Source organism: Nicotiana tomentosiformis, chromosome 11 (assembly GCF_000390325.3).
Source record: "Nicotiana tomentosiformis chromosome 11, ASM39032v3, whole genome shotgun sequence".
Lineage (NCBI taxonomy): Eukaryota > Viridiplantae > Streptophyta > Magnoliopsida > Solanales > Solanaceae > Nicotiana > Nicotiana tomentosiformis.
This window is the reverse complement of record NC_090822.1, coordinates 24,260,968-24,274,571: the sequence shown is the minus strand read 5'-3', so window position 1 is coordinate 24,274,571 and position 13,604 is coordinate 24,260,968. Positions and strand designations below refer to the sequence as shown.

The 13,604-nt window shown below is 38.0% G+C and overlaps 1 protein-coding gene across 2 annotated transcripts; it reads right to left on the bottom strand.

The window, feature by feature from the left end:
* Positions 1 to 9,720: 9,720 nt before the first annotated feature.
* Positions 9,721 to 12,705, bottom strand: LOC104086151 (purine permease 3-like). Of its 2 annotated transcripts, XM_070188519.1 has the most exons (3): positions 12,444 to 12,705; positions 11,908 to 12,353; positions 9,721 to 10,236 (listed from the first exon to the last, which is right to left on the bottom strand). In XM_070188519.1, exons 1-3 carry the CDS (start codon positions 12,658 to 12,660, stop codon positions 9,919 to 9,921), a joined length of 981 nt encoding a protein of 326 aa, XP_070044620.1. In that variant the 5' UTR covers positions 12,661 to 12,705; the 3' UTR covers positions 9,721 to 9,918. The 2 variants fall into 2 exon arrangements, with proteins under 2 accessions (XP_070044620.1, XP_009588639.1); XM_009590344.3 differs by having other exon boundaries at positions 11,908 to 12,703.
* Positions 12,706 to 13,604: the final 899 nt, after the last annotated feature.

The window sequence follows — 13,604 nt, the reverse complement described above, 5'->3', positions numbered from 1 at the left end:
TTTACTTGATTGAGGCCGTGGGCCGAATAGGTGTTTATTCGAACGAGGTCGAATGTAACCTTTGATTAATTGAGACCGTGGGCCGGATAGGTGTTAATTCGGACGAGGTCGAATGTAACCTTCGCTTGGGGAGAGCGGGGATAACCTTCATGTGCCTATGCTTTATTCATATTCTTGGAGAGATTTATATATTTTCCGGGGGCTGGTTGGCTAGGTCAATCCCAGTCCCAGTCTGTCTAGTCCCTTCATTGGTTGAACTGGAAAAATAGTGAGAGATCGAGCAATGAACTCGTCGTCCAGTGCCTTCGTCTATGCGCACCTCAATCCCGAAGTATCCCCGTCCTCGCCTCGTTAAAAACCTTATCGAGAAAACCCAAGTGGAACAAAACTCGAGTGAGGGAAAAAGAGTGCAACTTTGGGGACCTCGTCCTTTAAAAGTAGAAGTACTTGAGGTGTGTAATATTCCAGTTGTTTGGTAGTCGCTTTCCTTCCATTGTTTCTAGTGTGACTTACCCTTTGCTTGCCGCTGCCGTGATTTTGTAGGGACCGTCCCAGTTTATTCGTAGTTTGCCTTCCCGTGGATCTTTGCTTGCTTGTGTTTTAGCTTTCAGCACGTAGTCCCTGACTTTAAGTGGCCTGATCTTTGCTCTTTTGTTATAGTAGTGTTCTGCTTACTGCTTTTGGGCGACCATTCTCACATAGGCCATATCTCTTTGTTCCTTGACTTCGTCGAGTTTCTGCCTTTTACTGTCATCGTTCTGGGGTCCGCTTTCGTGGAAGTATCTTAGACTGGGCTCCCCGACCTCGATTGGTATTACTGCGTCAGTCCCATAGACTAACGAGTATGGCGTTTCCCCTGTGATCGTTTTTGGCGTTGTTCGGTAGGCCTAGAGTACTTCTGGTAATATCTCCGGCCACAGTCCCTTGGCGTCTTTGAGCATCTTCTTCATGATGTTCAATATTGACTTGTTGGAGGATTCCGCTTGCCTGTTACCTGCGGGGTGGTAAGGAGTTGATAGTATTCTTTTGATGTGCCATTTTTCGAAAAAGTCGACGACCTTCTTTCCTACAAATTGAGGTCCGTTGTCACAACTGATTTCTTTGGGGAGACCAAAACGTCATATGCTGCTCTTCCATATGAAGGCGATTACTTCATGTTCGCGTATTTGGGCGAATGCTCCTACTTCCGCCTATTTAGAGAAATAATCAGTTAAAACTAAGAGAAATTGTACGTTACCTCGTCTGGCCAGGAGGGGGCCCACGATATCCATTCCCCATTTGATGAATGGCCAAGGGGAAGTTACTGAGTGTAGGTGTTCGCCTGCTTGGTGGATCATTGGGGCGTACTTCTGGCATTGCTCACATTTTTTCACGAAATCTACGGCCTCCTTTTACATGGTGGGCCAATAGTATCCTGCTCGTATGAGGCACCTGACCAAAGCTCGATCGCCGGAATGAGCTCCACAGTGGCCTTCGTGCACTTCTTCAAGGACGCATCGTGTCTAATTTAGGCCCAAGCATTTCGCTAGGGGGCCTCCATATGTCCTTTTGTACATGTCGTTGTGAACGATGTTGTACATGGCCGCTTGCATTCGCAGCTTCTTGGCCTCTTTTTTGTCACTGGGGAGTGTGCCGTCCTGCAAATATGTAATAATACGGTTGCGCCAGTCCCAAGTTAGGTTTATAGTTCTTACCTCGATTTGGTCTATCGACGAGTTGAGGAGGTGGACCACATTTTGGTCTCCGATTGTGATATTTTTGGTGGCTGCCGCTAATTTGGCGAGGCTGTCCGCCTCAATATTCTGTGCTCGGAGAATCTGGTCGAGCTAACATTCGTCGAACTCGGGTAGTAGTTTGCAGATTTCGGTTTGGTATTTTTGTAACCTTTGCTCCTTGATTTGAAAAGTCCCTGTGACTTGGTTTACCACGAGTTGAGAATTGCAGCGCAGCCTTAGCCACTTCTCCCCGTATTTGAGTGCTAGTCTTAGTCCTGCAATTACGGCCTCATACTCAGCCTCGTTGTTAGTCATGTCAGGGCATCTTATGGACTGGCGAATCACTTTGCCTGTTAGTACTTCGAGTACAAGTCCCATCCTGGACCCCGACGCGTTAGATACAACGTAGTGTATAGGACCCAGAGGTCGTGTATTTGGGAAGGAGCATGGACGGCTTCCTTTTTTACTTCGGGCAGTATGTGTGCACTGAAGTCGGCGAGGACTTGAGACTTTATCGCCATTCGCGGTCGATATGTAATATCATGCTCTCTTAGTTCAATGGCCCATTTGGCCAATGTGCCCGAAAGTTAGGGTTTGTGTAAAATGCTTCTTAAGGGGAAAGTCGTGACGACCGAGATGAGGTGGCATTGGAAATATGGTGTAAGCTTCCGTGAAGCTACGACTAAGGGTAGAGCCAGCTTTTCAAGATAGGGGTACCTCGTCTGGACGGCGACCAGTGTCTTGCTAATGTAATAGATGGGAGATTGCGTACCTTTATTTTCTTGGACTAAGACTGCGCTCATAGCTACTTCGGACATGGCGAGATAGATGGGAAGAGGTTGTCCTGGCTCCGGTTTTGAGAGCAACGACGGCGAGGATAGGTACACCTTTAACTCCTTCAGTGCTTAGACGCACTCAGAGGTCCATTAGAGGCTGTTCTACTTTTTTAGTATGCCGAAGAACTTGTGGCACCTATCGGAGGATTGTGAGATGAACCTTAACAGAGCGGCTATTCGGCCGGTTAGCTTCTTGACTTGTTTTTTGGTGGTCAAGTGCTCTGGTATACCCTCGATGGCCTTGATTTGGTCAGGATTGACCTCGATACCTCGTTGCGACACTAGGAAACCCAAGAATTTCCCTGAGGCCATGCCAAATGCACATTTCTCGGGGTTTAGTTTCATGCCGTATTGCCTGAGTATGCCGAATGCTTCTCTTAAGTGGTCGATGTGATATTCTCTCCTTTTGGACTTGACCAGCATGTCATCGATGTATACCTCCATACGAAAGGCATGTCCCTGTAGCAGTATGTCTCCTGGTGAGTGATGAAGGTGGTCTTTTCCCGATTCTCTTCCGCCATAAGGATCTAGTTTTAGCCCGAGTAGGCATCCAAGAAAGTTAGCAACTCGTGCCCGGCTGTCGTGTCGATGAGCTGGTCGATGTGGGGCAATGGGAACGAGTCCTTAGGGCATGATTTGTTCAGGTCAGTGAAGTTTACACATATCCGCCACTTACCGTTCTTGTTTTTAACCATGACCATATTGGTGACCCATTGGGGGTACTTCGACTCCCTGATGGAACCATTTTCCAATAGTTTTTCCACTTCTTCGCGCACTGTGTTATTAATTGCGGGGTTGAATTTACGTCGAACCTACCTTACCGGAGGGTAGAGTGGATCGACGTTCAATCTGTGTGTGGCGATCTTCATTGGGATACCTGGCATATCTGCATGGCTAAAAGCAAACAAGTCTGCGTTAGCAATTAGAAATTTGCGAAACTTACCCGGTTCTTGGAGTTTGCAGCCGATGTAAGCTTTTTTGCTATGGTCGTTGACGTCTAGCTGAACGGGGTCGAGGTCCTCTATGGTCGATCCAGCGACTTCGGCCACATCGGGGTCTCTGATGACGTCCTCGATGTCGTCGACTACCTACCTCGACCCTGTTGATTGCTATGCTTCCTTCTCTTTGTCTCTCATTTGCTGGGCGGTCGTGCAGTCTAGGGCGATGCGGTAGCAGTCGTGGGATGTGCGTTGTTCCCCGCTTATGTTGAATATGCCCCATGTAGTTGGGAATTTGATGACTTGGTACAAGCTAGAGGGTATGACCCTCATGGTGTGTATCCAGGGTTGCCCTATTATGGCGTTGTATGTCGTGTCCTAGTCCATGATGTGGAATGTAGTCTCCAGAGTGACGCCACCCTCCAGGACGGGGAGTGTGATCTCGCCAGATGTTCGTTCAACTGCATTGTTAAATCCTGTTAGTGTGAACGTCAGGAAGTCCCTCAGTCCTTCTCTCGGGGACTGTTTGAGAGCAAAGATATCATTCACTCTCGCCTAGGCCTTCTTGGCCCCGGCATGGGCTGTCACGAACTTATCGGCCATTTCCTCGAAAGTTTCGATGGAACGAGCTGGTAGTTGCGAGTACCAGGTTAGTGCCCCTCCCGTGAGTGTTTCGCTAAATTTTTTCAGCAGAATGGAGGATACTTGTTCTTTGGCGAGGTCATTGCTTTTCACAGCGGTGACGTAGTGAGTCACATGATCCTCGGGGTCGGTCGTGCCGTCGCATATTTTCAGGTAAGGCGGCATTTTGAAAATCTTCAGGATGGCGTGCGGGGGGCAGCACTATCACCAGTGGTGGCTCAAGCCTAAAGCAAGTCAAGCACTTGCTTTAGGGCCCCAATAATTTAAGGCCTCAAAATTAGTACATTACTATATATCTAAATAAATTTTGTATACTTCAATTTTTATCATTAATAGATGTAGTAATTCAATCACATATATCTTGTAATCAAAACTACTCCAACTCGTTCATTTTTCCTCACATAAATCAAGTTTTTTTAGTTCTCATGTCTTAATTGGAAGGCAGTCAAGACAACAAGTGACTAAAAAGGAAACAAATTGTAGTATTTGTTTTTGTTGCTATATTCAATATTCAGTTAATTCAATTCCTATTCTTTATAAAATCAACTTCTCTTTTTTTTTTCTCCTCCTACTCATATATCAATTCTGCCAAATAACAAGGGGTATTGATAATATGAGTTGCATATTCTTTTTTTATTGTTCCTTATATATAAAAGATAGAAAGATTTTTTAAACTATCATTTCACATAAATATATAAAAGAATTTCATTGAGTATATTTTAAGCCTCTTATTAAGGTTTGACTTTAGGCCACCATATCGATTGAGCCGCCCCTGCCTCAATATATGAAATAAGACATTAAAATCGACGTGGAGGGAGAGTAACCGTGTATGAAATAATTACACTATCAAACGAGAAAAGATGGCAGCATCAATAATTTCACAACAAAAGTGGAAAAGATGCCTTTAAAGATTTGTAAAATGGTCTTTTATGCAAATTAACGCAACAGACGTCATTAGCAATATTAGAAAAATTCCAAAATAAACCGCAATGATTAATATCATGATAAATTAATATGACAAACTCATTCCGTTTTCCTGCATTTCTTTGCAGAAACATTCAAAAAGAACCTCAAGAAAGTTGGACAGAGGATTGACCCAATGCAGAAAGAAGTACGGCTGCTCGACGAACCGACATGCATCTTTCTTCGGCAATAACTTAGGAGCGCCCGATCTTTCATCGACCCTTTCTTGGTGCTCTCTCATTTGGTCCAGAAGTGCCTTGTTCTCATTTTTCATTTCCTCCATCCTTTTCAGAATGGTTATGAGAGCGACATCGCCTGCATTGTTTACAACATTGTGAGTGATACCTGTTGTCGCAGGTGTGGGGGGGAGGGGGGAGGGGGTTGATCATGTTGCTCGTTCGCTGGTGGTGCAACACAGGTTCTCGCATTTGTTGCGGCCGCGTCCTGAACAGGCTTATGGAGGACGCTAGTCAGTGTATCAGTCAGCCAGACCTCAAGGAGTTTCTTTATCGCTGGCGGTGTTTCCTCTCCCACGGACGTGGACGCTGTCTTGCCGAGTGATTTTTTAATGTTGTAGTTTGGGGGGGGGGGGATCCACCTCATCTAGGGGAGGCATTGGGCGTTGTGCCCTCGTCCACTACTTCAGAGCTTTTGTGGATGACATCTATAAGGTTGGTTGGGAGGTCACTCATTATTTTCATTCTTTCTTCTCTGTTACCTGCCATGTTAGATCTATGCATGCATAGAGAAGGAAAATTTTCTTTTGGGTTTTTTTTTTTTTTTTTTTTTTTTTGCGTCAGTAATCAGTGTTGGTTGTAGATCTAGAAGAAACTAAAAAACTTAGCTAGAAAATCCCCACAGACAGCGCCAAATAGTTTGACCAAAAAGTATAATTTCTGGCTAAAATATTAAATTTATATAATGAGGGGTTAGATCTAGTTAAGGATAATAACTCTAAATGTTAAGCACAAAGATGTATATTAGATGAGACAGATTCCGTATGTGGTTGGTGACAATAAATATTGAATTCTCTTAAAGCAGGAGCATTAAGGGAGATATATCCTACAATAAATGTCAATGAATGACGTTTAAGTAAATAGAGAGAATGATTCACCCAATAATGGATGAGTTGGGCGAATATTTTGTCTGACAATGATGAATGACAGATAGATCCAAGATTCACATGAACGGTCCTCGGATCTTATGAAAAGTGGGGAACAATATGAACAAGAATCTTCGTAAAAATGTAATATTTATGTTTTTGCCAGAGGGAAAGTCCTCTTCTCAAAAGTGTTCTTATCAGAATCAATATTACATGCCTCTATCATTGTCCCCTCTTTCTATATATATGAGACCTTTTTCCTAGGAAACCCTAATAGTACAAATGTGGGGAATATTCACTAGAATATTCTCTTTTAATACCCTATCTTGACAAATTAGCCGTTACAAGTCTTATCATCAGTAGTCGATCTCGATCTCGACCCTTGCTGACATCTTGATTACGATAACCGTCGATATCTTGACCAAGACTCATATCGGCACCTCGGCCATTGACCTTGCAGCGTCTTGGACGAGCTCGACCGATAACTTTCTTTAATGCCACATTACGCTAAATATTCTGAAGACGAATTTTGACTTATACAAGTATGTAGAGTTTACTTATACAATTTCCTTCTTAAAACCCTCTTTTAGTTTTTGAGTCCCACCCACCTCTCTATAAGAACATGAAAAAAAGATACGGAAACTAACGACACTGGTGATGCATAGTGATACTTCTTAAGTATTAAACATCAAGCATATATTGGTTGAGTCCAGTTGGTGAAATCAGTTCTGTTTGGAGTTCAATCTTACCGGGCTCATCTGTTCATAATACCTGTCAAAGTGATGAAGGCCATAAAAGTTTACTGCAGAAGCTATATTTGGTCAGGAGCAAATGAAATAACTAGAAAAGCATTGGTTTCTTGTAGTAAAATGTGTGTGCCAAAGTCAGCTGGAAGTCTTAACCTCACAAATTTGAAGATCTGGAACAAAGAAGATATAGCTAAAACTTGCTGGGAATTACATAGTAAGAAAGATACTCTTTGGATCAAATGGATACATGTGTACTATATAAAAGGGAAGCAGTTAACAAATATGCCCATACCCCATTTGCTGAATGTGAAATTAGCAGACAAGTGTGGAGCAAATTAATGGCATGGATACAAACTGATTGGCCATCAATGATGTCATGGGGGCAAATGCAAAGATGGATAGAACAGAGAACCAAGAGGAAAGATAAAGCAAGCAAAAATACTGGTATATACAGAGTTCATATATGCAATATGGATTGAACGAAACAACAAAGTTTTTATGCAGAAAGCGAAAACAAGTGATGCTGTAGCTAGAGAAATAGCCTATACCTGTTATGTTCGTGTTGCTGATAATCTTAAGATGACTCTACAGAATTTCAGAATTTCTAGTTAAGGTGTATAGGATAGTTTCTATTACTGTGGATGTGTTTGTCATATGAACAGTAGATTGAATATAAAGTCTAGCTGGATTTGTAAATATTTTACTTGATAATTAATGAAAGTTGATAGTTAAAAAAAAAAAAAAAAACATCAAGCATATATGATTTACCTCGTTCAAAGAAGAAAACAAAGTTAGAACACTTGCATTTAAGAAAGTACTATATATATATAATTCAACATTTTCCAACATCGTTTGATCCCACTTTAGCGTACGCACGTGGATTTAAATATGGACCTACTAAGGTGAGAAACAAGTCTCTCGAAAACAAGCTCTCTATTCCTTCGGAGTAGGGGTAAAGTATGACATACACACTATCCTCCTTAGATCCCACTTGTGAGATTTTACTGGGTCGTCATTGTTGTTCTAAGGTGAGAAACAATCTTTTCAAAGGTTACTCTGATATCATGTAAAAACACGGTGCTCGAACACAAAAACCTTTTAAAAAAATGAATGGAGAACGCTCTGTACTTATAATTTTTTTAAAAAGCTCTTACACAATTTATCTAGAATAGTTATGCAACTCAACATATTCACGTGCTATCTAACTTTGATTTAATTTTACCCCTTGATTAGAAATTGGTAGCTGCTGGCCAATCATGTCCGCTCCTCCCATTATGTCTCACTACTGTCGTCTTAATTCAACAGTTTTCGATAATAATAATAATAATACCAATAACAATAATAGCAAACTAACCTCTCGTTTTTATCTCACCACAGGTTTTTTGATTGCCAATAATGCCGTCCTAACAGGCTTCGATAGTTACTTTGCTGCATATATATGCAACGACAAGACTGCCTAAATTGGTAATTACGTTTTGCGGCCTAACTAGCTCACCATAATGGGTTTCTTTCTCTAATTACTTTGATTTAAAAAGGCAAATTAAAAGGCCATTACTTGTACGTGTTAGAGATTGATCCAGATTGCGATACTTTACTTGTTTTTGCACTAGTGGCGTGCCAATTCACTACTAAAAATACTGGAATTAGCTACGAATTTCATCGCTAGTCTGTATATTGCTCGTAGTTAACATAATTATTTTGATAATATATCGTTAATTTGTCGCTAAGTAGGAATAACGAAGAATTTTACTGTTTAGCTACATAATTTATCCGTCGCTAATTCCTAATTTTTTAGTAGTGATTATACAAAATGACCTCAAGATTGGTCATCTTCTTTATCATTCAATTCTTTCGTCTACATTTAGATTACTTGATTCGTGTTTACGATCTTCAAGTTGTCTACATTTATTTGGCATTGGTTGTTCCTTTTTGCTTTGTGGTAAAAAGTTGATATACTACGTTATAAAGCTGAATTAAGAAACTGCCAAGAAACTTCTTGAAAAAAAAAGAAAAAACGTACAATTTATCTTCTGACTTTCGAGATAATAAAATTAAGTATTTAAGGAAAATGGAAGAGTATCACGAAATGTACAAAGTAAAATAGAATTTCTTGTTAATGAAGTAGATGCCGAAAGTTTTTAGAGTTACTAATTGTAGTGCTTCGTCTATTTAATTGGCACTAAAACTATTCTATTACAACGACGATGATAACGACTCCTCATACCTATAATAAGTTAGGAATAACTATTCTACTTCCTTTTACAATTATTTTAGTGTATAATTTATTTTTGGATTTAAGTTATATTTTAATTTAACGAGTTATAACATGTCAATTAACATATTTTAAATTACCATTTTAGTATATACAATTACCTGCATTTATTTTTGAATGACTGATGGAGTAATTTTTTTATATGATCAGTCTACAAATTAAAATTAAGTTCAAAGGAAAAAAGGTGTTTCTCTAGTCATTCTGATTTTCGTACTTCGATGGTGAGACTGAAACCTATATATTGTTGTCAGGGTAAGGCCGACCTTAGTCTATTTTTTATCGTCCGTAAGTTTAAGTAATATGCATTGGCGTGGAAAAGATATCTATACAATTCGGTCCAACTGATTATAAACTTTGTCCTTTACCGTCTTTGCTAATGCAAAAACTCAAAGCTTTCCCTGTTGATTTTGCATGCAGCTGATCTTCATGCTTTGATCCAAATTAACCTGAGTGCGAATTAACTTATATATATTTTAATATCGAACTGATGTGATATTCATGACTTGATATGGTAAAGATGATATGTAACTTGATATCACAATTTAAAATTTACTGATAGTGGAATTTTTTTTCACCATCAGTATAAATATATACATATAATTTAAATCCTCCTTCACTAATTAAGTACAAAGAAATTTCAATATTCATGAGTACTGGTCTTGGCAATAATGATTCTTTTCATTCAAGGAGTGGAAGTTTAATCAATCATCAGTAGATTGATTTTCTGTTTTCTTGCTTGCTTTTATATCACCATAGAAGTAGGAAATGAAGCCCCACATAGAAAGTGCAAGAGAAACACCTTTTTCTGCTGTGAATTTTTCGCCATAAAAAATGACAGCTAAAACTTCAGTGACAGGAAGTAGAACAGTAATCAAAATGGCAGAAACCAGAGAAGAAGAAGAATAGACAACTCCAATGGCGCCTAAGAAGAAGCATTGCCAAATAATTGCAGACCATACTATCACTATATAATATCTGCCTTCTCCAAGTTCAAATGCTTTTGCCTCCCTTGACATTGCCTGCAGGTTTAAGTAATTATTAGGGAACACCCTTATAATAATATATTGGCATGTCTAACGGATTTTGTCTTACATTTTTGGGATATAAAGCTACTTTTATTAGGGATTGCTTTGATTTACTTTCAAGGTGGGGACTTGGGTGAAATGTATTAGTCAATGTATTTAAAGATTAATTATTATCACTATCATTATGTGCGTTTGGTATATAGGCGAAAGAAAAATTAGATTTTTAATTCTGAGAAATTCATTTCTATATCTGTTTCTCAAAGTCAAGAGGGAGAAAATGACTTTTGTCATTTAATTTATGGATATATATCGTTCTCGTGATGATTATATTATTTTTAATTTCACGTCACTTCCTCCAACCAACACCTAGACATCATTATCAATCTTTAACATCAAAAAGCTTAATTAGAACACTATTTGATTTGCTACCAGTATTATTAATCATAACATTTTTTTTTCCAAAAATATTTCTTATTCACCAGTCCAAAAAAGAATAATTTTCATGATATAATCGTACCAGACACATAAATGCACAAATACTGACATATCATATATATATATATATTGTATAGGTTTATAAACTAAATGATAATGCAAATATACTATTTCAAAGTGTATATATATATATATATATATATATATATATATATATATATATATATATATATATATATATAAATACACCGAGATATTGTTCTGACAAAGTATTTCGAATTTGCAACTATAAACATTTATGTCTGGTAACCTGAGAACCAAGGTGAGGACCTTGTCGACATCATAATTATTGAGAAAAAATAAAATGGATTTATTTTGATAGAAATTTAAACGAAATAAAAGCAAAATTTTCAAAAAAGCAACAGATCTTTGTCCCTTACCAGCTTATGCAGACAGTAATATGAACATTTAGATACAAATTACCTAAACTTAGGCAGTGTATCTAATTAATTAATTATGCATGTGTGTTTAGTTTTTCTGTGTCTGTATGTGGGAGAGAGAACCAGGTTTTTCTAACCATCTTATACAAATAAAGAAATATGAACATTTAGGTAAAAATTACCTAAATTTAGGCTATTTTATGTCCATGCATGCGCACATTCTCTCATGTAAAAGCAAAATTAGAGAGAACAAATATTATCTCAACAAGCCTCTTATGTATGAGTCTGATTTTTTTTCCGTAAGTTAAAATGTGAAAAATATTTTTCGCTTTTTAGATGATGTTTGAATCAGGATCTCGACTGCTATAATATCATACTGAAGCTATGTGACTAATTCATCTAAAATTTAAGCATTTGTATTGTCTCGACAATACATACATATACTAATCTGAATAATTACAAATATACCTAAATTTACGCTACTGTTTGTATATTTGCGGATTTGTGTGTGTCTCTATGTGTAATAGTGAAACCATTAAGGGGTTAATCTATAACCAGACTGCAATGATTTCAAGGAGTAAATCTAATAAAAAAAATCTTCTAAACAGAAAGAATCAACCACAACAAACTAAAATGATAAACTTAGCCAGATTGATTTGATTTTTGGGACAGCTTAATTATCATGATAAATAATTATGTTGAAGTTGCGTGGTATGTATGCACAACAAATGGAGAGAAGGTAAATGAAGAGCATTCAAATTCATTACAGAGGGAGGAAAAGAGAGATTACCTGAAAGTCTTTGTTTATTATCATCCCAATTGTGCAAACCACAGTAGCAAAAAAGCAATACACAGCTTGAATCTCCAACACAAGTGTGTAAGTGATTGTTTGCTTTGCCTTTTTGTACAACAACTCAAACAAAGGTAAAATAAGTCCATACAAAGCTGCAGCTCCAAGTGTCAAGACAAACCCTAAAATATACTCCTTTTTCGACTCCCCTTTCGGCCTGTCACTTTTTGCGTGGAGAGCCAATACAACCGCACCAAGTGTCAGAAGATAAATGGAATTGATGGAGTATGCAGAGAACTTTTGTTTCACAAGAAGGAAAGCAAAGCCGGCCGTGAAAGCAAGTTGAGAGGCAATGAGAAGTGCTGATGTGGAGACGGGTAATTTCGCCACGCCATAAGCGGAGAGATAGTTGTCGATTCCGCTTAGGATTCCCATCCCGACGGCAGCTATAAAAATCCGAGGAGTCATCAAAATAAACTTTGTATTATTGTTGTTATCGTTGTTATTGTTATTCTCAACTGTCGTTGATATTTTACCTTGGGATTTGCAACGATTGAAGTAGGAGATGGCTAAAGGGATGAGAATAATTGGCCAAGCACTAGTTTGTAACCAACTTGATAGCCAAATTCTTTTGCCTCCTTTGATGAAGTAAAGGCGGGAGATTAAAGGGCCACCACAATTTCCTATAGCTAGAAATATACAGTTCATAACTAGAAGAAACTTCTTCATTTTTGAGTTTACTTTAGGTTCCATTTTCTATGTAAAATTGAAGATTTTGAGTAGTACTTTATGATGTGGGGACATATATATATATATATATATATATATATATATATATATATATATATATAGTTGTTTCGTCTTTGAGTTTTCGACTATGTAAATAGTATAGGCGGACCTATATATATAATATTGAGTGGCCATCGATTACCATTGACAAAAATTTTGTATATGTATATGTATATACCTTGAAAATGGTTAACTAAAATTTTTTAGCACCCGAAATACTAAAAGTCTTTAGAGGACATTGGTTGAGCAAAATACTATACCCCATCGTGTTAAAATCCTGGATCCGCCTCTGTGTGTGTCGATCTTATTGTTCTCATAATTTCATTTTCCTATTTTCCTTTTCGTTGTTGGGAATTAAATTTTCAACCCACGATATGACGAAAATGACGGATATTCCGATGTCTGCTTAATAGTTCACTTCAATGACCATTTTTTCGTCAGAAATATTTGTCGGTCTTCCGGCAGATTATTCTCCGTTGGAAGATCCTTGCAAATTCGGTAATTTCTAATAGTAAATAATCTATCTTACATTTAAATGAATTGACAATTAAATACATTGCAAAAAGAAATAATTTTTCCTTTCATGGTGAAGAAAAGAAAATTAACATACAGAAATATATGCACTAACAATGATAATTTCAATTGATGCTAACTACAGCTTGTTATTTTTGGAAAACGTCAAAAATTGGTTATTCAATCTTTATAATCTATAATAATCATATGAGTCGGACGTTGAGTGCGACTAGGCTTGGTCTAACCCCCGTGTGTATATATATATACCCTAAAAAACGAATAACAATTAAATTTATTTGTGGTTTTAAGAATGCGCGGATTAATTCGATACAAACTATAAATTGTGTTAGATTAAAAAGATAAAAGAGGTAAAAAAATTATAAAACCACTTGAGG

Coding starts and splice junctions, on each gene's coding strand:
- LOC104086151 (XM_009590344.3), bottom strand. CDS start 12,660: ATGGAACCTAAAGTAAACTCAAAAATGAAGAAGTTTCTTCTAGTTATG. Junction 10,237..11,907: donor TAATAAACAAAGACTTTCAG/GTAATCTCTCTT, acceptor TTAAACCTGCAG/GCAATGTCAAGGGAGGCAAA.